We start from the raw sequence: 24425 nt of genomic DNA, 5'->3' as shown, positions 1-24425 counted from the left end.
TATGTTATATAGAATACTATCAATATGTGATCTTGCAGACATTGATTCAGCTTTGATCTGACTTTATTAAACGAGCACCATTCGCCAGAGGAGCCTGTAAAGTAGAGCATAAGCACATGCCCAAAGCGTCAGCATCTTTAGTCTGGACCAAAAATCTTCTGACAAAAGTCACATCCGCAGCCACTCCGTTCACTATATGATAAAGGAAAATCATTTTAAACAGCCTGAATCATAAGGGGCTATGCTTCTTTAAGAGGTATGGGAACGCTCAACTGGATCGCAATTATTCAATTTCTCAGGTCTAGCGAATTGTGCTATGAATGAAAAGTGGGACCAGTCTTAATGCAGCTATATATCACTACGGTGTGAGGAATGACTGGAGGGGTGACAATATCTTAACTTGGTTTAGAATTGATACATTGGTCAACGGGTAATTCAATAGGAGCTAAAGCTTAACGTATAGGCCTATGTGAGGGACCAGTGATTTGTTTATTGAACTCATTTACTGAGCTGAGTATACGAAACATTAGGAACACCTTCTTAATAATGAGTTGCGCCCCCCCCTTTTGCCCTCAAAACAGCCTCAATGCGTCAGGGCATGGACTCTACAAGGTGTCGAATGCGTTCCACAGGGATGCTGGCCCATGTTGACTTCAATGATTTCCACAGTTGTGTCAAGTTGGCTGGATGTCCTTTGGGTGGTGGACCATTCTTGATACACACGGGAAATTGTTGAGAGTGAAAAACCCAGCAGCCTGCTACCATACCCCGTTCAAAGGCACTTAAATATTCACCCTCTGAATGGCACACGTACACAAATGTCTCAATTGTCTCAAGGCTTAAAAATCCTTCTTTAACCTGTCTCCTCCCCTTCATCTACACTGATTGAAGTGGATTTAACAAGTGACATCAATAAGGGATGATAGCTTTCACCTGGATTCACCTGGTCAGTCTATATTATGGAAAGAGCAGGTGTTCCTAATGTTTTGTGTACTCAGTGTATATAGCCTCCAACACTCGACATATCTGACTTGTTGTATTGGTCTTCCCTCTTTCTCCCTCTCTCTCTCTCTCTCTCTCTCTCTCTATTTCTCTCTCTCTCTCTCTCTCTCTCTCTCTCTCTCTCTCTCTCTCCTCTTCCCTCCAATTAGCAGTCTCCCTCCAGAATGCCTCCCCCTCACCACCAAACTCATCATCCTCATCAGCAGGCCCATCACCAGGGCGGCCCCGGTGGCCCCCGAGGGCCTCTTTTCCAGGAGCACAGTGGGGGCTCGCTGGCCCAGCAGCCCCTGCAAGCCCTCACCCCCCAGCACACGGCCCACCGTGGCTCGCCCTCCTCACACAGGGCACCAGTCAGGCCACAGATGGACCCGCCGCCCCGTATGATGAGTCCCCCTCCTTCACACAACCACCCCCACCAACAGCAGCAGCAGCAGCAGCAGCCCAAGAACATCCACATCAACCCCCATTTCAGGGGCCCAGCGTCCTCCCCTGCACAAGGTAGGTCTGCACTTCGGGCTGCTCCGCATCTTTGCAGGGTTTGGTCTGCATCCCAAATAGCACCCTATTCCCTATATAGTGCACTACTTTTGATGTTGTCATAAATGGCACCCTATTCCCTTTGGGCCCAGGTCAAAAGTAGTGCTTTATTTAGGGAATAGGGTGTCATTCGAGTGGCCCACTGGGTCCTTTTTCATTAAGTTGAATGTTTTGAATATTTACCACTAAGCAAAGGCATACGATGCCGTATGGTTGGCAGTTATCCGTGCACTGCTTTGAAAAGTGTCTGGATTAGAATGTCATGTTGTTGTTTGGGTTGAATGACAAGTGAATAGGGCTTTCAGACAGTAATAGGGTTATTTACTTGTCCTTTCTTCTCCATTCCTCGAGATCGGTTTATCTTCTCTGTCTGTCCAGACTGAAATGTGTGTGTGGGTCTATGTGTGTGTTGGGGGGCGGGGGCCATGGTTTGCTCCAGAGAGGGAAGTGATAGTGAAAGATCAGGGATTGCCTCCAGTCATAACTAGGGGTGTGTGTGACAGAGATAGAGAGACGGCATATGTGTTTTGAGGGGAGGGGGGTGGATAGGATAACAGGAGTGTTTTCCAGAGGTTGGCATATGTCCCTTAACCCATATTTGCAACGAATTGTCCTTTTCAATTTCTGTCGAAAATAAATTGCCATTACCAGTTGCAACTCAAACTGATTATGAATTGAAGATGCATGGAGTATTTACTGAAGTCAAAAAGCCTCATACTGTATGATGAAATGGCCTCTTTCAGATCCAAATATACCCATCCTCCTTAGCCCGTGGTCCATTAGACAACTTCAACCGCATGCTTTCACTATGTTCATCCATTCATTCCCTTTTGCCTCTGTCCAGCTGTGTACAAATGTGAGCCCATCTCGGAGGTGAAATGTAAGACGCATGCCTGTGTAACAGCCTTTAGCACACACAGAGGTGTCAAATAGACTATCCCTCCTTCTCCCCACCCCTGCGCTCTCTCTCTTCCTCTTCTCATTTCTCTCTTAACCCCTCTCTGCCCCCCTGCCCCATCTACATCATTCTCTCTCTCGCTCTTACCCCCCCTTCTCTCTCTCTCATTGCAGTGCCCTTGATGCCTCCTGCCCAGAGCCAGCCCAGATCTGCTCCGAGTCCTCAGAGGTTCCCTGTGAGTAGCAGCTGCTCCACTCACACTCCCTCTCTCACCTCACCCCCATCACACGGTTAGCGGCGGGCCTCTTTGTGAGGGAAATATCATTATGGCAATTAGATGCCCGCTCTGGTCCAAATACTGTTAGAGCAAATCTGTAAACACTCATACCGAGTCTGTCTGCACAACTGGAAATGGTTGATAGGGGCTTTAGGCAGTGGCTGGCCTTCTTGGAGGGCTGGGGTGGCGGAAGCTTAGATTAGTTAGCACTCTCTGGATGTGCTGGGGCTCAGACTATGCGGTTGGCATCACAATGGAATCCTGAAATCAGGGGTCCGTCCCAAATGGCACCCTATTCCCTACATAGTGCACTAATTTTGAGTTCTATGGGAATAGGGTACCATTTGGGACACAGTCCAGGATACAGCCTACTACCGCCAGTGAAAATACCACTTTCTTAGGGCAAGTTTGTGGCACAAAGCAGAACAGACCTTTAGAAGGCTGTTTTGAATTAGAAAAACAACCCAAAAACATAATTTTGGTTTAATACTAAGGGATAAATAGATATTCAGGTAGTCAAAGAAAATGAATCATTGAAGAACCTCTGAGGCTGCGTTTAGACAGGCACCCCAAATCTGATATTTTTTTCACTAATTGGTCTTTTGACCAATCAGATCAGCTCTGAAAAAGATCTGATGTGAAAAGATCTGATGTGATTGGTCAAAATACCAATGAATGGAAAAAAATCGGAATTGGGCTGCCTATCTAAACGCAACCAGAGTAACATTGAACCCATTACAGAGATGACAGGAAAGGAATGCCTTTAAAGTGATTACAGCACTGGCGGGGAAGTGGATTGGCCAGGCAGCCAACTGTGCCTCAAGTTACTCAGGTTGCGTTAGTGCTGGGCTATATATCGAATTAATTTGAATGTATGTTTTTGCGCGATATTCTAAATGCCTGTATCGCAAGAAGGTTTTGTTATTTTGCGTTTTTAATAAGCGTTTATGTTGTATTTTGGGTCTCCTCTCCTTCGCTCCTCTGTGCTGTGTGGACCTTCCCCATTTACACCTGAGATCTGTATATAATGACGAGATGCTCATGTCTCCGCCCTAACAATGGGAGTCGTTGTCCCAAAGGCAGGAAGGCAGGCAACAAGCTTAGGTCCAAAAATAAGACCATAGAAACACATTGGGCTTATTTTGGACAGATTTGATTACATTTTACATTTTAGTCATTTAGCAGACGCTCTTATCCAGAGCGACTTACAGGAGCAATTAGGGTTAAGTGCCTTGCTCAAGGGCAGATTTTTCACCTAGTCGGCTCGGGGATTAGAATCAGCGACCTTTCGGTTACTGGCACAACGCTCTTAACCACTAAGCTACCTGCCGCTTGGTGTGGTTTACACACACACCAAGCCCCTCCCCCTGCCTCTCACGCCAACAAAGTTGACAGATCACATCTTCCTCTCTGACAAGCGGTTTCAACTCGCTATTTGCATTTGAGGTTTGTTCCAAAATAATCGGTAATATGGATACCAAAACACATTGAGACGTTATTTTACTGTAATAGAGAAGTTCACTTTTCAAACGATACCCTTTTTATGTCTCAACTACTCAAATTGCGTGCAGAACAGACACTACTAAAACGGGAGTATCAGTGAACATTGATTCTGGAAAATGAGTGCTCAGTTTGTCGAGCGCGGAATTGGTACGTTAGCAGCATTTTAGCCAAAGACTGTTATACTAGCTGTCTATTCTGTTTTGTAAATGTGCAATAAGCATAAAACACAATCAAATAAGGAATTGGCAACTCTTTGTCATTCTGAGAAATAAGATAGGCCACTTGATTTCAGCATCTGAACAAAGTGGACAGGCTAACATCCTTTTCAAACAGTTGGAGACAGACAGAAGAGTGTGTTCATAACAATTCAACTGTTCAACCTTGTTAGCTAGCAAATAGATCCAAGTTGGCTAAACTTGAAATATAAAGATTAGCTGGCTAATCACTAGCACAGTTTGCGAGATTGTTGAGACCTGTGTTAATTTTCTATAGCCTAATGCCTGCTGCAAGAAATTAGTCATTATTAGTGTGTGTGCATTATGCATGGTTCTAGTTACATTTGTAAGAAAAAATTGCATTTTCACAGACAGACTTGAAAGTTAAACTGTTTTCATAAAATAATTACATTATTAGTGGTTGTGGAAGGCTTATATTTAGTCTAGGTATAACTTCACAAGCTCTGAATTCGTTAGATTATTGCTGTCTATTTGAAATGCAGTGTATTTGACCTTTAATTGTACAACAACCCATATTTATATATATATATATATATATATTTATTGAGATATATAGTGACTCGCCCATAAGGTATGATTTTTAGGCCATATCGCCCAGCCCTAGGATGTGTTCCAAATGGCACCCTATTCCCTATATAATGCTCTACTTTTGGCCAGGGCCCATATGGCTCTGGTCAAAAGTAGTGCACTATGTAGGGCAGTGGTTCTCAAACCTCTCCTCGGGTACCCCCAGCCGTTCCATGTATTTCATCTATTACACCGCTAACACACCTGATTCTACTCATCAACTAATCATCAAGCCTCTGATTTGGTGAATCAGGCAAGCTAGTTCAGGGCTACAACAAAATTGTGAAACGTCTGTGGGTCCCCGAGGAGATGTTTGAGAACCACTGATGTAGAAAACAGGGTGCCAAGCTAATGATGACCAGGCATCAGGTGGCGCTGGTGCTGATTGACACCTTCTCGGGAAGAGCGTTTTATATGGATTTATGCAAATCAGCCATTGAAAAGTGTCTGCCTCCAATTGCATTTGGCGAAAGGTATACTTACAAACCTTGTCAACAAATGAGCCAGGGTCTCGCATTTAGAGTCTGTTATTTTGAAAATGCCTACATTTTATTCAATCTTCCTCATCTCCTTTCCAGTCTGTGATTGCGGTGGACATTGATAGCAGAGAGAGTGCTCCAGTGTGTGTAGCAGAGCTGTTTTTCACTATTATCAGAGTTGGAGGGAGAGAGAGAGAGCGAGGCTGAGCTGATGCCTAGCATAGTGTTGGATTCCCCAGCTGTCACTCACGTTTAGGCTGCTGTTGCCAGGGTCACGATTTGAAATGCAGGTGACAAAACACCCAGCAACATCCATTTACCACTGGGCACCAGATTACGGATGATTATCATACATTATCATACCATCAGACTTAATTGTTCAAGAAGGGGAGGGGTGATGCCCCCCTCCCCCATATGTAAAATCATTCGATAAAACATTTGGATAATTATGAAATTAAGAGCTAATTAGGGGGCTATGACGATAGAAACTGCTAGTCAAGAATACAATTTTAGGTTTGTAATTCGGGCCAAATGTAAATTTCTTGCATCTAGCATATCAAGGGCCTGGTGTTGAAAATATAATATATTTTGCCATTTGTTCCAAATATGAATATGTTGAAATATCATCAGGTTAGATATTGAAAATATAAAAGTAGCCTAGGTTTCATATTGTCCAAGCTACAAAGATAACATTAAAAGGTGACATTGAAGTCACATCAGGCTAATTTTCTGTCCGATGGCGGAGGTACTTATCTAACATATCTTTTAGTCTCATTGGTCAACCGTACCATTGTCCTTAGAAATATGAAATCCCTCCATCAATAGTGGCAACAATGTGACATTTGTACAAGACACTATGTCCAAAGAAGGACCGACCAAAACAAATGCCCCTTCTAATCCTCTTGATTTCCATTTCTCATTGAATGGTTTGACATATGGTCCGGTCCATTGTATGACATTTGTCTTAGCAAGCACTCTCTCTTTCCGAGAGGGATATCTGCAGAATCAGTTACACATTGAGCACCTCTCAGCCTGTTTATCAAGGATTAGCACTCAGAGCGGATGAGCCGCGTTATCAAATTCATACAAATTTCCAGAGGTATTATGTAGACAACCGAGCCTCCATTGTGCAAACCGGACTGACCTTTGGAACAGAGCGATAATGTCCAAACTAACAATATGATCCGCTCCCTCTCCTCCTCTGCTTTGTTAAGCCCCGTTGATTAACTTTCTGTTAAGCAACTTTGGCGACTCTCTCTCCCTTCCAGCATTCGAAACACCGCTCTATCCCGCTCAAAATGCCGTCAGTCTACCGGCGAATCAAGGTGGATTAAGCGAGATAGCATCTTAAATAATTTACAAAGGGCCGAGGAGGAGGGAGGTCTAAGAACCCCATTTGTGGAAGTGCAACGTGTTGAGTTGAAGGTTAATTTTTCAACAGACTGATGTTTAAGAGAATAAAGGAGATTCAGGTTATGGGGGGGGATCTTATTCCGAGGAGGGATTATGGGATCGCTATCTGCTGCTTTTCCTTGACGGTAGACTAGACGCAGCACTGTGGTGTGGTTTTTACTGTTTCTCGAGTTAACGTTTTCCTGGCCAAGATGGCAGATTTTTTTGTCATGTTGCTAGGATGCCAATAACACTAGTGAATTAGATGTTTACTCTCACTTATTCTCAATGGTATTTCCTCTCAAAATGGTGTAAACATTGGTACATTTTACCCAGGTCAACATTGTGCCTAATGAGAATGATCCTAGCCATTCAATTTGTAGTATAATAATATAACCCGAAATGCACCTTTTTCGTTAGTTTTAATTAGTTTGTGATTACAGTGGTTCCCAATGTGGAATGAAATGTATGAGTGTGTGTGTATGCACCCCCCCCCTCACAGGGATCGGGGGACTTCCAGCAGGAGCACATGCCTGGTAATTTTGGCCAGCCGCCCCAGAGGCCCCCCCATTACATGGAGCCCTGGAGGAACCAGCCTCCCCCTGCCCCCCAGGACAGAGAGCCCTTCTTCATTGGGGGTAAGACCACAGCTTGCATCCCAAATAGCACCATTTTCCCTATATAGTGCACTACTTTTGACCAGGGCCCTCTGGTCATAAATAGTGCACTATATAGGTAACAGGGTGCCATTTGGGACACAGCCCTCCTCACCCACCCACGCGTCCTTCCCTGCCTTTAAGGGGTTAAATCGTCTCTCTTAGCATAGCTAACCCTTCTGGGCATCAACCCCTAGCAGTATACCTTCAGGGTACGCTGCGAGCATAATTGCAGAGTTCCATTAACTAAATTAATTAATGAATTTCATTGTCATTTTTTGTCAACGATCTACACAAAATACTATGTGAAAGTTCATGAAAAATAAAACACTAATACTGTATATCTTGATTAGATAGATAAGTATTCAACCCCCTGTGTCAATACATGTTAGTCACCTTTGGCAGCGATTACAGATGTGGGTCTTTCTGGCTAAGTCTCTAAGAGCTTTCCACACCTGGATTGTGTAACATTCTTCAAGCTCTGTCAAATTGGTTGTTGATCCTTGCTAGACAACCATTTTCAGGTCTTGCCATAGATTTCCAAGCAGATTTAAGTCAGGAACATGCACTGTGCTCTTGGTAAGGAACTCCAGTGTAGATTTGGCCTTTTGGTGTTTTAGGTTTTGCTGAAATGTGAATTAATCTCCCAGTGTCTGGTGGAAAGCAGACTGAATCAGGTTTTCCTCTAGGATTTTGCCTGTGCTTAGCTCCATTCCATTTCTTTTTTATCCTGAATATTATCCCCAGGCCTTAACGATTACAAGCATACCCATGACATGATGCAGCCATCACTATGCTTGAAAATATGGAGAGTGGTACTCAGTAATGTGTTGTATTGGATTTGCCCCAAACATAACGCTTTGTATTCAGGAAAAAAAATTAATTGCTTTGCCGTATTACTTTAGTGCCTTGTTGCAAACAGGATGCAAGTTTTCGAATATTTTTATTCTGTACAGGCTTCCTTCTTTTCACTCTGTCAATTAGGTTAGTATTGTGGAGTAACTACAATATTGATCCATCCTCAGTTTTCTCCTATCACAGCCATCAAACTCTCTAACTGTTTTAAAGTCACCATTGGCCTCATGGTGAAATCCCTTAGCGGTTTCCTTCCTCTCCGGCACCTGAGGTAGGAAGGACACCTTTATCTCACCATGCTCAAAGGGATATTCAATGTCTGCTTTCCATTTACCCATCTACCAATAGGTGCCCTTCTTTGTGAGGCATTGGAAAACCTCTCTGGTCTTTGTGGTTGAATCTGTGTTTGAAATTCACTGCTCGACTGAGGGACCTTACAGATAATTATATGTGTGGGGTACAGAGATGAGGTAGTCATTCAAAAAACATGTTAAACACTATTATTGCACACAGAGTGAGTCTATGCAACTTATTATGTGACTTGTTAAGCACATTTGTACTACTGAACGTATTTAGGCTTGCCATAACAAAGGTGTTGAATACTTATTGACTCAAGACACTTCAGCTTCATTTTTAATTCATTTGTAAAAATCCCAAAAATCATAATTCCACTTTGACATTATGGGGTATTGTGTGTAGGACATTTTAAAAAATCTCAATTTAATACATTTTTAATTTGGGGGATAACATAACAACATTTCTGAAGGCACTGTATGTATGTATGTGCACCTACATGCATTGGAATGAGTCGGGGCTCCTAATATACATTCATATCACTCATTTCCTAATCACTACTTATGTGGAATTAAATACCATCAAATATTGGTGTGGTGTTATTTTCTGTTGATAGAGATGTAGGCCTATGTATGGTGCTTCCCCCAGCCTTAGTCCGTACAGCCAAGACTCGAGGCAGTCACTGTCTGATGTATTAAAAGTGAGTGGGAAATGCGGCGACGCAGCAAACAACTTGACGTCTCTGTTGTGGCTTTCTCCTCCCCCCCCCTACTTCCCCTCCTGTTCTATAGACCCAGGGCGGTTCCCTGGGCAACAGCAGCACATGTTCGATCACCAGAACCCCGGCTTGCTCATAAACAGTAACAACCATCAGATCCCCAGCCAGGGCCACATGGCCTTCAACCAGCCAGGCCTAGGAGGGTTCAACCAGCCAGGCCTAGGAGGGTTCAACCAGCCGGGCCAGGGTCCAGGGGGCCAGCCAGGGATGTTCCAGAGAGAGCCCCCCAGACCCAACCTGCCTCCCCAGGGCCACCCCCAGGGCCACCAGGGCATGTCCAGCCTGACGGGGCTCGGCGGACCCCCCAACACCAGGCCCTTCATGGGCCACATTCAGCCCGGCTTTCAGCAGCAGCAGGTGCCCCCCGGGTCCTTCCCACTGCAGCAGCACCAGTTTGGGATGCAGGTACGGATGAGAGTAAGTGAATCTTCTACCGGTTAACGTGTGTGGTGGTGGCCTGCGCTCTGCCTGTGCATGAGGCGGGTGGAATGATTCATGATTCAAGTATTGGTCCACAAATGGGTATGTGTTGTCTATTTGTTAAGTATTAACTCGGCGTGGATGGAAATCAGTTCAGTTTGTAATGTAAACTATGGCTTTTTCCAAGCTTCTTCACAATCAGTGATTATACAGTACCTGTTGGGATACATGTCAAATGTGAAATATTGTCCGTCCTTATTCTAAATTTGCACAGTTTTTACTCGATTATAAAAATATTGGAAACGCTTGTTGAATATTCCACGTTAGTGAAAATGTCATTAAAACAGCTAATATTTCTCAGAGACCTCCTTCCCATGCAGTATGAATGGTGAGGCACAGACAAGAGTGCCCTCTAGTGTAGGCCTCATTGTTCTACCTCTGTTACCGCGGCTATATGAGGACACCGATTGGAGGTTAATCATATGCATGTAACCGTTCCTCCTTAAAAAAAGCTCAAATCGCGTGCATACGAGAAGTGTGGCTGCTTTTTTATTTTCAAGTTGTAAGTCAAAACAGTCAATCTTTTACCCTATCTGTCAAAATCACTCATTCTGCCCGCTTTGTCTTTTTGCGTTGCAATTAAAACTAGGGCTTGATGCAGCACGGCCCTCCCCACTCACAGCTCCAGTGTCACGACTTGCCTCTCTCCCAACAACAACAACAACAGCAGCAGCAGCACCACAGACAGGACCTGTCTCAGCCGCCCCCCCACCACCACCCACAGCATCAGCTCCACCCCAACGAGCAGCGGCAAGGCCCCATGATGCACCACGGCAGTGGGCAGGGGCAGCCCCTCTTCCACCAGGTGCAGCAGCACGGCAGCCCCAGACAGACGCACTCTGGCGGACCCCACCCACAGCAGCGTAACGCCCCCATCAGGTCCAGAATGGTGAGCAGCCACTATCGGTCATAGGACTATTTGGATTTATGGCACGTTCAAAATGATTTTGAAGGAATCGATGTGCTTTGCTTTCAATCAAAAACCCAACATGCACAGGAAAAAAAATCACATTGGTTATATAGGTATATCAAGCAAAATGATTGTGATCAAAAGACCAACGAAATACAAATCAGTTTTTCCTCCTTCCACAGAACCCTCCTGCATTGAAAGTCCTTCCCCAGCGCAACAGCAACCTCCGCGAGCTCCCCGTGGCACCTGGCAACCAAAACATGAACAATGTCCGCCCCGCCTCGGCGCCCAACGTCAGGCCCGTTGCCAGGGCAATGCAGGGGGGGGTGCGACCGGGCCTGAATGCTCGGCTGGTCCCAGGCGGTGGCCGGGGGAGAGCCCAGCCTACTGCTGCCAACAAGGCCGCAGCACAGCTACCTGGGCCACCTGAAAGAACGGTGGTTCACAGGGATTCCACAGACACTCAGCCAAACACAGCAGTACAGGTCAGTCCTGCACCAAATCAAATCGCATTTTATTTGCCACATGCGCCGAATATAATAGGTGTAGACATTACAGTGAAATGCTTACTTACAAGCCCTTAACCAACAATGCAGTTTTAAGAAAAATACGTGTTATGTAAAAAAATAGATAAAATAACAAATAATTAAAGAACAGCAGTAAAATAAATATGTACACCACATGTAAATGGCAACTTATTCCCTATATAGTGTAAATAGAGCCCTGGTCAAAAGTAGTGCACTATGTAGGGAATAAGGTGCCATTTGGGATGCACACAAAAGTAGTGTCTAAATAAAACTGTGTTGAAATCATGGCCAAAACAGGGAAACAAAGGCAAACGGCTTGGATTTTCGCGTGTGACTCAATATAGAAATAATTGCGAAAGTGGCCGCCTCAGTTTTATTTCACCAATCATTTTCTCTTTTATACCATCATCACATATTTAAGGCATGGCGATAATTTGAGAATATTTTATTATTTTGACAGACATTGTGCCTGTAAAATTCAGTAACCTGAGATAATAAGCAGTGCTAAGCCCGCCGTGTTCAGTTAGATGGGGCAGTGAATGCTATTCTATTAATTAATGGCCCAATCATAAGGTTATAAATTAGATGAGACTCGTTCACCGGGGAGTCCATTGGAAAAGGGATCAATACCATCATAGTATATTTCTCTGGGGTATCGCTTCTCATTACTACTGTGAATGTCACGCCAATTTAGACGGTTCCAATGGTAGTTACTGCAGCTCTGTGGCTGCACCTTGTTCCCTATAGTGCACTGGCGCTGGTCAAAAGTAGTGCACTATATAGGGAATAGGGTGCCATTGGGGATGCTGCCCATGTTACTAGCTCATGGAGAGTGTGAGTGTGATGTTTCTCATAGTGTCTGGTTGGTTGTAGGATCCCGACGAGGACGAAGAGACGCGGCAGTACCGTCTGAAGATCGAGGAGCAGAAGCGTCTCCGGGAGGAGATCCTGAAGAGGAAGGAGATGAGGAGGCAGATGCAAGCCGGCGTCCGCAAGAAGGAGCTAATGGAGCGCATCATCGGCCAAGGTGACCCACCACAACAACAGCAGCAGAGGCAGTTTCCCCCTAAACCCCAACAGCCCCAGCAAGGCTCTACTGCCTTCCCTCCCAACGGCACCCCACCGACGCCCCCCGCGCTCCGCCAGAACGTGAAGACCCGCCTGCAGATGACCAAGGGCCAGGGTCAGCAAGCCCCAGCGCCAGGCTGGCAGGGGGGCCAACAGGGGCAGAACACTGGCCCCGGTCCCAACCCTACCCAGCAGGCCCAGCAACAACAGCAGCAGCAGAGGAGGAACGTTACCCAGCTGAACCCTATCAGACCAGGGGGGCCCACTGTCCTGGGGAGCATGCCCATGCAGGGAGCCCTGATGGCAGGTCTGAGTCCAGACCAGGCCCAGGCTCTTGGGCCTAAGTCAGGGGTGAAGAGAACTGTGATGCAGCGAGCCAATAGTGGAGACCGAGCGGGGCCACACATCCCACAGAAAGTCAGAGTTGTCAAGCTTATAGGAGGGGTGAGTGCCTGTTTGGTCATTTGCTTTTAGACTGACAAATATAGGGTTTAAAATTCCCTGAGATTCACGGAATCAGGAGAGAAATCTGAAATCCTTTAAGAAGGATTTCTGGAAAACATGGACATTTGGGAAAATGTACTGGAATTTTGCAACCTTAGACAAACAGTATCTTTATTGTTTGGTTAGTGCCTTTGTCCGTCCAGACTCCATTGTTCCCTTGAATTCAACCCAAGAATTTCCAGATACTTTTAAATGTCACTCACTCCCTAGGAGGACCACATGTTTTGTAACCTATTCGGAATGACATATGGCTCTCTGTCTGTCTGTTTTATTTTGGCAAAATTGATCCATAAAGTGTCCGATTCCTTTTGTTTGAGTGGTGGTATTGAAGATGAGGTGCTTCCACACCCATCTTACCTTTAAATACTGAAAGGCACCAGTCAATAAAGTGAACTGTCTGGCATTTATCTGACATTTATAGCATTTATTTGGTGTTGGTGACACCAGTCCACTGCCCTTAAAGGTTGGTGTCTGTCCTTTTAAAGCCCAAAAGATAAAGACAAGGGAACTTGAAGTGTAAAACAGAAAATACCATTATAAGCCAACTGGGTCCAGATTCAATCCCTCCTTTGTCAGCGTCGATCATTTTATTCTCATTTGATCAAGTCACTGCCGCCACCTTAATTATGAATTAAACTTGTTTGTAAATTGGAAATGGCTTTGTGTTAAAACATTCATATCTGTTGTTGATGAGGCCTTTGTGAGATGTGATAGTATTTTGGAGTAAGCTGCTTTGCTCCCATCCCAGAGGATAAAGGCTGAATCGCAGGCTCTCTCTCTCTGCTGCCTTAGATGAAGATAACTGGGTGTCAGCCGCGTTAATAGAAACCTATGCCGGGCTATCTGAAGTGCTGCATCTCAGAGGGAGAGAGGGAGAGAGAGGGAGCCCATAGCTGTACTGAAAAGCAGATTCTCCAAATGCTCTCTCTTCCACATTGTTCCGCTGTCATCGACGGCAGCCTGACAATGTTCTCTCCCTCGCTCTCTCCTTCTCTCCCTCCCTCCCTCCCTCTCTCTCGTGCTCTCCATCAGCCGTCTCTCAGGTGTGTGAGCCATAGAAACGTCAAGCGTCAACCCATGACACGTGGCAATTAATCTTCCTTTAACAGGGCGGCTCTGCGCCATAATACCTGTGTAAGAAAGAGTCGCCACTTTTGAGGGATTTGGATTTGTATAGCTTAGGCAGCGCAGATAAGGGAGGAAATTAAATTTTCATCAGACAGAACAGGGCCCTACAATGCAACACGCAGCACAAAAGCAAGGGGGGTGGGGAGCAGAGGGGGAGGGGTAAAGGGACGGGGAACATGTCACTCGGTTGTAATGCAGCTTAGCGTCTGATGGGTGCAATCAGCAGCTGTAGATTTCTATAGGAGGATTAATCCATTTACTGTGGGACGACGGCAGGAGACAGGTCAGTCATATATCACTGCTGTCTGTCTCTCCCTCCCCAGTATTGATCTGTCACATTTAGAATAAGAGGGGAGACGAGAGACGACCTTCAGCTGTTTCAGCCTGTGTGTGTGTGTGTGTGTGTGTGTGTGTGTGTGTGTGTGTGTGTGTGTGTGTGTGTGTGTGTAAAAGCATGGTAAAAGTAGGCTGTACAGCCCTAGCTATCTGTAACTCTATTTAATAACGAGAGTGTGTCACCATCCATGTTGTATCCATTCACAGCATGAGGCGCACACTGCTCCACCTCAAAGCTAATGTCTTCATGGGATTGTGAGGTGTGAACGGGGAAGCCAGACTCGCTTCAGGCATTGCTTGGCGGTCCATTTCGGCAGGATCTTTTTCAGCCATTTTGCTATTCTGAATTTTCTGTCTGGAATCGGTGATCGGTCTGTGTTTTCTGCATTGCCGGGCACTTGTATTGATTTCATGGACTTAGGACTCCGGTCGGACAATACACTGTATAACTATGTGTTAAAACCAAGAAATTAGTAAAAAGGCAGTCGATCAGACAGAGTATACGTCCCAAATGGCAACCTATTCCCTACAAAGTGCGCAACTTTTGACCAGAGCCCCCTATGGGTAGTGCACTGCTGTGCCTTCAGAAAGTATTCATACCCCTTGACTTATTCCACATTTTTTTGTGTTACAGCCTGAATTCAAAATGTATTCAATATAGTTTTTCTCTCACCCATCTACACACAAAACCCCATAATGACAAAGTGAAAACATGACATTTTTGCAAATTTATTGAAAATGAAATACAGATTTATCTCATTTACATAAGTTTTCACAGCCCTGTCAATGCTTTGTAGAAGCACCTTTGGCAGTGATAACAGCTGTGAGTCTTTCTAGATAAGTCTCTAAAAGCTTTCCACACTTGGATTGTGCAACATTTGCCCATTATTCTTTTCAAAATTCTTCAAGTTGTTGATAATTGCTAGACAACCATTTTCAGGTATTTTCAAGTAGATTTAAGTCAAAACTATAACTCAGCCACTCAGGAACATTCACTGTCTTCTTGGTAAGCAACTCCAGTGTAGATGTGGCCTTGTGTTTTAGGTTATTGTCTTGCTGAAAGGTGAATTTGTCTCCCAGTGTCTGGTGGAAAGCAGACTGAACCAGGTTTTCCTCTAGGATTTTGCCTATGCTTAGCTCCATTCCGTTAATTTTATATCCTGAAAAACTCTCCAGTCATTTACAAGCATACCCATAACATGATGCAGCCACCCCTATGCTTGAAAATATGTGTAATGATACACCATCCAAAGTGTAATAAATAACTTCATCACGCTCAAAGGGATATTCAATGTCTGCTTTTAAATTTTACCCATCTACCAATAGGTGCCCTTCTTTTCCAACCATAGGAAAACCTCCCTGGTTTTCTGTGCTTGAAATTCACTGCTCGATTGTCAGACCATGAGACATCCTGAAAATCGTTCTTCTTACGAAAACGTCTGTTGCGTCCAAACGGTTTGGCCTACAAACTATTATGACCACTCTATTGAAAGATGAGACTCTCACGAACACGATTTTGCTCTGGGCCTCACAGGACTTGTCTTAAGGTCCCCGGTAAAATAAGGGGATAAATACATGTCAATTATCATCTTTTTTACATAGTTTCCTGATCTTATTATATCTCTCAGATAGGAGACACTTCAGAACAAACTTCCTTTTGATGTTTTGGGGGGACTATCTGTTGTCCCATGTAGTGAATCTGTTATTCAATGCGTTTCTATTGGCTAATAGCTGTAATGCCAAATTCAATATTTGATCCAATAATTGTATTATATGTTATTTTGATACCTTAAACACTATTCTTGCACACAGTGAGTCCATGCAACTTATGTGACTTGTTAAGCAAATTTTTACTCCTGAACTTATTTAGGCTTGCCATAACAAAGGGGTTGAATACTTATTGACTCAAGACATTTCAGCATTAAATATTTTATTAATTTGTAAACATTTCTAAAAACATAATTCCACATTATGGGGTATTGTGTGCAGGCCAGTGACAAAAAAAAAGTCAATTTAATCCATTCTAAATTCAGGCTATAACACAGTCAAGGGGTGTGAATACTTTCTGAAGGCAGGGAATAGGGTGCCATTTGGGACACAGCCCTGCAGTCTATTTATTTTCCCTGTGCTGTGTGATCTCCAGGGAGGAGATGCGAGTGGTATCAGCGCCCCCATCCAGCAGCAGCAGGCCACCAGGCCAGCCCCCCATATCCTCCAGGGCCCAGTGAGGAAGGTAACCCTGGCCAACCCCCCCGGAGGACAGCCCATACAGGGCCTGGTCACACAGGGGGACAGAGGGGGCCTGGGCAACAGGGTAGGTTGTTTTCCCTCCTCACACTTAGCACCATTAGCACCACTACACAAAATACATAAACATTTCAACATGTCCCAAATGGCACCCTATTCCCTACATGCGCTGCTTTTGACCAGAGCCATATGGGGTGCCATTTGGGACGGAACAGGTGGACTCTAAACAGAGCCTCGCTAACATGCGTTTCCTCCGAAGACGTGATACATAAGTGTCTAATACTGTCATATTCGTTAAGGACAGGTGTAGTGTTTTAGACAGGAGCGGTACCTACAATTTTCATCTTAAATATAAATGTAAGAAATCCTCTGAGTACATTGCTATTCTCTATATGTTTTTTTATACCTCTGGCATTCCCCTGCCATTTAGTAGGTTTACCATTTGAAGCAGCTCTAGTAATATGACAGGCCAGTATGCCGGGTGCTACACTGGGACCCCTGGCCTCTCTGCACGTCTGTCACCAGCCCGCCGTCTCGGCGGACGCTCTCAGCTCAGCAACGCTGACCGGGGGGGAGGCAGCCACCATGATGCCTGGCTGGCTGCTTCTCTTCTCTGCACTCTGGGGTCTCTCCCTCGTTCGCTCTCGTATGAAGATGCAACGGATGCACACAGCGCGCAGGCAGCAGTCGTCGTGGTTTGACGTTGACGCCGTATGTAGAAATATGATGAGTCAATCAAGCAAAAGCAGCTCAGCAGCCTGGAGGTGTAAATAGAAGGGAGACAAAACAGTGCATTTTCACTCATGCTGAAAAACAGTAGACCCTGGTAGATGTCAGACATCTGGTCTCCACTCGGCTGGATACGGAATGAAAACATCAACGTGCCTGCATAAGAGGTTCAAGCAGTTTCCTTTCTTCCTCTCCCCCCCTTTCTATCCTCTCTGCCTGGTGCAGGTGGTTGTCCCGGGGCGTGGCAGAGCCAGGGGGGCAGGAGGAGCGGGTCAGCTGGGGTGTGGGCGTGGCAGAGCCAGAGGGGCAGCGGGGGCTGGAGGAGCGGGTCAGCTGGGGTGTGGGCGCCTGATACCCACCAGACAGAATCAGCGAGTGGCGGGGACGGGGGACAGCCAGGCCTGCACTGTGTCCATAGACGGCCTCTCTACATCCACCACGGACACGCAGCTCCGAAACCTGCTCAACTCCATCGGCCCCATCCAGGTATGCCTTCTCTGCCCCCATGTCTGTGTCCCAAATGACACCCTATTCCCCACATATAGTGTGCTACCTTTGACCATGGCCCAATGTGGATGAAAAAGCTTGAGATGAGAGTATAACTGCCCTGTTCTAAATGCCTGCTCTTCCCTTGTTCTGCTTATTCGGCTGCAGATGTTCAAAATGCTGCCCCATCAGAGAAAAGCCATTGCCAAGTTTCACAATCCCCAGCATGCCTTGAGTTTTCAAGTCAGCTTCAACAGGTAAATAAACCACTTTTTTTCACTCTCCCTTTTTAAAACCCACAATCCTAGTGAGGTAGTCTCCCCAAAGTATATCATTATGAATAGGGCCTACACCTGACACCAAATTAGAAGGGTTACTCAACGAGACATCCTTCTTTTGGAACCATACAGGCATATGATAGATTTGTCCCACATTGACGTGTCACTGATTGACGGCTGAAGAGGGCGGTAGGGGGAGGCGGCGAGCGCCCGGTGCAGGACATCACGTCAGATGCTTATTCAGCCTTGAGGCTCCCGTGTACAGCTCCTTCAGCTAGATGTAACCACAGCCCTATGGAACACTAAGAACCTACACCCTCATCCTCCTCACAACGAGCACCCTCAACCGCCTCGCCGGCAGACTATCTACTGTGGAAAACCTCAGCACAAAGCAGCATGTTTTGCTGATGGTTGAATTGCAGTCAAGGGGGAGGTTCGATGCCGGTTTCATGTGACAATATGTTCATAGTCGCTGGTCTGGTGACTTTCAAACTGTGACAGAAGAAATGTGAGATATGAGAAAAGGTTTGAGTAAAAGGTTTGTGCATTGGGCACTAACGACAACAACAAGTAGTAGTAGTTGACACTGGATAATGGTTGCTCCCATCCTCGGCTCAGTTGTGAACACCATCGATATCAACAATTAGGGAGAAGAGTTTTGGACATCTGTCTTTGTATAGGCTATTGTTTAAGTTGTACCTCAAGATTTTGCTCATTATCTGAACAGGTGTTTTGGATTCGAGGAAAGCTACTGAATGAAACAGGTGTGGAAAGGAGCGAGGCTTGCCACTACCTATTTTCCCTTCTGGCACTGCCGTTTTCCTCCTATAGATGGCAGCATTTGATAATGATTGTGGTCTTTGGATTGGACACTATGGGGTGGCTTTTTGGGTAGGGCCCTTCCTCAAGGAGCATTTAGTTTCTGGGTAAATGGCACTGCCTAGTTGAGAACATTTAGGAACATATTAAAGCCATTTCAAAAAATTCTGCTCAAATGCAGTTTGAGGGTATGTTGATGATTCAAACTTGCCCTTGCACCAGGTAATGGTTCCAATGATTTTTGTTCGAATATAATCTAGATTGACTGGCCATGCAAAATATAGTAAGATCTTATTCCTAACATTAAGACAGGATAACATGGATAATAGTGTGTATTTGTTAGGTTTTCTTCTGCACTTTTAAGTTAATTGATGTTACTCTGGAAGACTGGTTTAATTTTCCTTCTCACTCTAAAGAGTCAATTTTGGCCGGTAGCGTTACTTGATCATTGAGCTGTTTGTTTAGTCTTTTAATTGGGTAAACATGAATAGGCCGCTTACATTTGTGCGATCTCGGAATGCGATTTAGACATTATTTTACTTTTCTGATGCACTCAACTTTAGTTTTGTATATTTTTTAGCATATTCTGATTTCATTGGTACATGTCACAGTTAGTAGCTGTGCTCCATAATAAATTATCATTACAAGTTCTATTTTAAAGATGTTTGATTGTCATGCTCCTTTGGGATAATGATTGAAATGCTGAGTATGGCTGATACTTTTATAGCCTATGTCGACAATATCTTTCACAGATTGATTGGAAAAAGAAAGACCTTTTGAAGCTTCCAATTTTTGCAGGGTACAATTTTACATTGAAGCAGATTTGTTTAAGTTGCCATAAATTCATATTTATTTGTATTGGTTTACTGATACGATGAATGTTTTTGCCATATTGTTGGCCGATATATTATGAAAACTGTTGATATGGGTCATTTAGGAACAGTTGGAAGCCTGTTTTGGTCTGGTTGGCATGATTTTCTGACAAGCTGATATTCATATAGTACTCTTACCTGAGCTAGAACTTTAATTTAGTAGTAAACTTTACTTTTGATTTAATGGTAAAACAAAGATACTGGTTTGTTGTTTTTGCGTTTGGCCACAATTAAAAATGTAGCAGTCTTGCCAATCTATTTGTAGTTCAGCATTCTGATAAGAACACCAAGCTGCAAAAGGAAAGATGACATTTGTATTTTGTTTTACTTCCAAGAACAAATTGATTTACAAACTCATTCTATACTGAGTGATTATCTAGATAATGAACGCATACATACATACACATATACATACATACATACATATATGCGCGCACACACACAGTATTTATTTTTGATGTCATGAAGATTTTCCCTTCAGTAGTTCATTTTATTTAGTATTGATGGATTTCAGGTTTACTAAAACCTGGTATCTGGTGCATCAAAGTCCCATTTACATCAGAAGACAACATAGTACATTTCTGTGTTGCTGGATCAAGGTCTAGTGAGGTTTTTATTTTCAAAATATTGTTGACATTTCCTTGCTTCCAAAAGTGACAAACCTTCAGCAATAAGAAATCAGAATAGAACAGTCGCAGTATAATTACATTATTTTGTATAATTTTGTTCAAGTCGTTCAGAGCAAAACATTTTCAGCTTCGGAAGGTGTGGGGGCAACCATTACCAGTGTATTAGAAATCATGTACATAACACCAAACAAGTAGAACTTTCACCGAATGTTTATCACTGTTCCGAACTTTTTGAGTTCTCATTATGTGCTTTGTTGTCAAGTTAACTTTTTTTATATATATAGATATATATAAAAACTGATGTGTCCAGACTTCAATTATTCTACTAGTGTTTCATTTGTATGTAGAACCAAAACTAAAGAGACCTTGGACCCCGTTTCTGTTTGTAGATATTTGAATACTTTTTAAAGGGGAAATAAAATAAAATATGGCCTATATATACCATGAAGATATGGGTATGTGAAGCCGATTAACTTTTCTAGCCCACAACTTTGTCTGTGTGTCTAATGTCTGTGTCTTGTGCTTTACGATGAAGCTCAATTCTGAAACAAGCTGTCATTCATTGTGATCTAATATCTTTCTTAAGGTATTGTTTCGTTTTTCTCCCCCCTGGTATTGTTTCTTGCATTGACTCCCCTCCCTGTTCTGTGTTTGACCAAATCCTTTAACAATTGCCTGTTGCACAATGGAACTTGTGATCTAGGTGTAGCATTAAGTTAAGGTACTTTTTAACGTAGGCTACATATTTCCATTACATGCCAATTTGGTACAATAATATGCCATTATTTGTGGCAAGGAATCTACCATTTGTAGTCAAGTATTTGAGCATACTTATTCATAGTATATATTTAATCACCCTCATCCCTCCAACACTCAGCACTGATCATTTATAAAGTATTTTAGATGCCGATAGTCTTAGCTGTATGTCGAAATCTTGCGGTTTCCTGTAAGACAGAAGGGCACATGATGCTGAATACAATTGAAGTGGTTTTGTTTGTCACTGTTCCCCTTTCGTGGTTTCACTTTGACTCTAATGATTTTGGTTTTTTTTGTTCCTTTTGTTTGCTTTTTTTAAACTGTATTGAATTTTAATTCTGAATCCTATGGATTTTAAAAAGTATCGGCAATGCCATTTAAGTCACATTAGTATACGACATAAGTTATGTCTGGTAACAGAGAACAGGTTCATATTGGACCTATTTGTACCTTGTTTCTAAGGTTTTTATTGCCAATGTACTTGCATGAACTTTATGATGAACGTTTATGATTTTTATGTCATCAGGTTTGGAGCACTCCATGTTGATAATTTTTTTAAAGCTGCACGAATTTAGATTTTAAACAGGATGCTACATAGTGTCTTACTGATTGACTGATCTGCTCATATTGTCTAATTGTTTTTGCTATTGATTATTTACTTTTAAATGTCAATGGTTTTCGACCTGGAACATCCAGTGAACTACTATGCTGCTTAAAATGTTATCATGGTCAAAACAAGATTAAGACAGTTGCGTTGAAGGCACCCCTGAAGTTTAAAAGATCTCCAAACTTTGAACGACTAACATTTCTTATTCTTCACAGGTGTTTTGGATGGGATCCAGAAGCGCTTTGTGTTTTGCAGAACCACGGCTGAATAACCATAGTTGACTCCTTCTCTCCGTTATAGGTTGGATCCCGCCGTCTGACACTTTACGTCAATGCTAACACTGTTTGTTTGATTTGCAGGTCCTGTGAGAACACAATTGACTACTTTTTCCTCATCTTGATAATTCAGTCGATTTTGTAGCATGGTTTTGGACCTCAAACACCGTTGGCCAGACTTCTGCTTCTTCCAACCGCTTTCCCTGTAACCTTATCCTCCCAACCCCCCCAACCTCCAAGGTTGGCATTGACTCAGTTGAGGTGTGTCGTTATCATGGTTGCTGTTGCTGCTCTTAACCCTCTGTATCAAGCAGGGGCCCTGCCTGGATTACCTTTGTTTGTTAACCCAATGGATGGAGGTTAACATCTCTGTGACGACACCCGGGGTCACAGATCAGACACACTTAAAGCCACTCGCTTCCACTCCACCCAACTCATGCCAGCAATGCTCGGCATTCACATGTTTGGTTGGATCGTGAAAAGATACTACATTGATTTATTATACCGTGTACGGTGTGATATTGTCAAGCACTGAAAAAACTGACTTGAATTGTTGAAAAAATACCTAAATGTATGTTTCACATTTGTGTTGGAAGACATGTTGATCCATCAAGATTGTACAACCCAAAGTTTGTGATGCAATGTTGTTGTTTAAGAACTTCAGCGTTTGTCTGTGAAATGTTTGCTTGTGATGCGTTTGTGCACTGAATATTGATGCAACATGTTGAACAGTTTAATTATTTTACAAAATATACAAGCTACAATGTACATTGTTGAATAATTAAGTGATTCTTACCTAAATAAACACTTTAAATGTATTTTGCCTTTTGGTTTTCTTGAAGTAACTTTGGAATTGAAGATGGTGTGATGATCTAGTATTAAGAGCTTACTAGAAGCAGATAAGAAAAATGATCAAGTTATGCTTCTAAACATATTTATATGTTATTACCACTTCCTTTGAAGAATGTAGTTATGTACTCTTTCGTGTGCTCTTTTGAGGCTGTGTAGCTTTTTCCAAGTTACTACTAACCATTTACAGTGTTGCAGAGACACCTAGTGGTTGTTGGAAACAGTAGATGCAACCCATCAAAACACTTTCCACTAACATTTGTATGGAAACTTAAATTTTCAACAGCCATCATTTACCCTGCCATTGCGGCAACATAACCCCTATGAAACCAAGTTGTGTTTTCCAAAATGCCAGATGATTGCTCATGTTTGCAAATGTCACCAATTGTTTAAACGGTTGTTCAAACTGTAGCAGGCAGCAGTCAGACATGAGGCCCCCACAGGGATTAGAGAGCTTTATTTACCTGCTCTGTGGAATGCTTTCGCTCGGTCGCTTTTGTGTCTTCCAGAGACCCAAGGTCAACGCTCTGGTAGAGACGTGCCACTTTGTCTCTCCCAAGTTTCCACCTCACAATATCAACAACAACACACAATGTAGGCAACTCAAGAGAGAAGGAAGTGGAATTCCTAGTCGTGTTGCAACAGTGTTCAGACTTCAGAAACCCTGCAGTGGCCCTACCTCTTTTGGAGACTTAGGGGGCATTTACTCTGTACCCCCCCCCCCCCCCTTCCCCGCCCCCCCAACACACATATTTTAATTGAGTCTTCGTTTGCTCGTACTCTGCCCAGTGTAAGATGTAGGGAGCTACTCAGTAGTGCAGCGTTACACATTGATCAACCTTCTACCATAATGTGACTATATAGACCTTGTATTACAGTTCATTCAGGTTAATATGCCTACCACACTTTATTCAGGAGAGTATGATGCCTAAGGTTAGTATTAGTGATCAGCCTCTGAAAGTCATCATTCCTTGTCTGTTCCCTTTCGGTTAAACACTTTATATGAAGGGGTATACATAACACCTATATGAAACCAGTAATAACACCTTTGGGTGTTGCAGTATCAAGTTTAATTCATAACACATTAATTCAACATAATTCATAAGGAGTTTTCAAAAATGTGTATTTTTAGTGTCACAATACCCAACCTCCTGACACACTTCACATAATCAGTTAGGAGCAGCACAGATATACGGTCAATTAAATTTTTTGTCATTTAGCAGACGTTCTTATCCAGAGCGACTTACAGTTAGTGAGTGCATACATTTTTCATACTGGCGCCCCGTGGGAATCGAACCCACAACCCTGGAATTGCAAGCGCCATGCTCTACCAACTGAGCTACACGGGAAGCCCTTTGTCTGTCTCCCCAGAGTCGGATGAACTCATGGATACCATTTTTATGTCTCTGCGTGCAGACTGGAAGTCTGTGGTATCTACCAGCATGCTTGCA

The 24425-nt window shown here is 43.6% G+C and overlaps 1 protein-coding gene across 3 annotated transcripts in view; it reads left to right on the top strand.

Moving 5' to 3' along the window:
• LOC311109067 (RNA-binding protein 33-like) overlaps positions 1 to 22943 on the top strand; it is a 40765-nt gene extending 17822 nt beyond the window's left edge. For 2 of the 3 annotated variants that reach the window (XM_084151861.1, XM_084151860.1), the window contains exons 9-19: positions 1152 to 1500; positions 2611 to 2672; positions 7394 to 7529; positions 9488 to 9891; positions 10544 to 10843; positions 11047 to 11349; positions 12265 to 12903; positions 16571 to 16741; positions 17629 to 17889; positions 18058 to 18146; positions 18300 to 22943. In XM_084151861.1, the coding sequence (XP_084007987.1) occupies positions 1152 to 1500; positions 2611 to 2672; positions 7394 to 7529; positions 9488 to 9891; positions 10544 to 10843; positions 11047 to 11349; positions 12265 to 12903; positions 16571 to 16741; positions 17629 to 17889; positions 18058 to 18146; positions 18300 to 18348 (2763 nt within the window). In that variant the 3' untranslated portion in view covers positions 18349 to 22943. The remainder of the gene's footprint in view (positions 1 to 1151; positions 1501 to 2610; positions 2673 to 7393; positions 7530 to 9487; positions 9892 to 10543; positions 10844 to 11046; positions 11350 to 12264; positions 12904 to 16570; positions 16742 to 17628; positions 17890 to 18057; positions 18147 to 18299) is intronic. The other variant, XM_084151862.1, reaches the window with a different exon arrangement.
• The last annotated feature ends 1482 nt before the right edge of the window (positions 22944 to 24425 follow it).

Source organism: Coregonus lavaretus (genome assembly GCF_964263955.1).
Source record: "Coregonus lavaretus genome assembly, chromosome: 34".
NCBI classification, from domain to species: Eukaryota; Metazoa; Chordata; class Actinopteri; order Salmoniformes; family Salmonidae; genus Coregonus; species Coregonus lavaretus.
The sequence above is the reverse complement of the archived record's forward strand: the minus strand, read 5'-3'. Positions and strand labels throughout refer to the sequence as shown.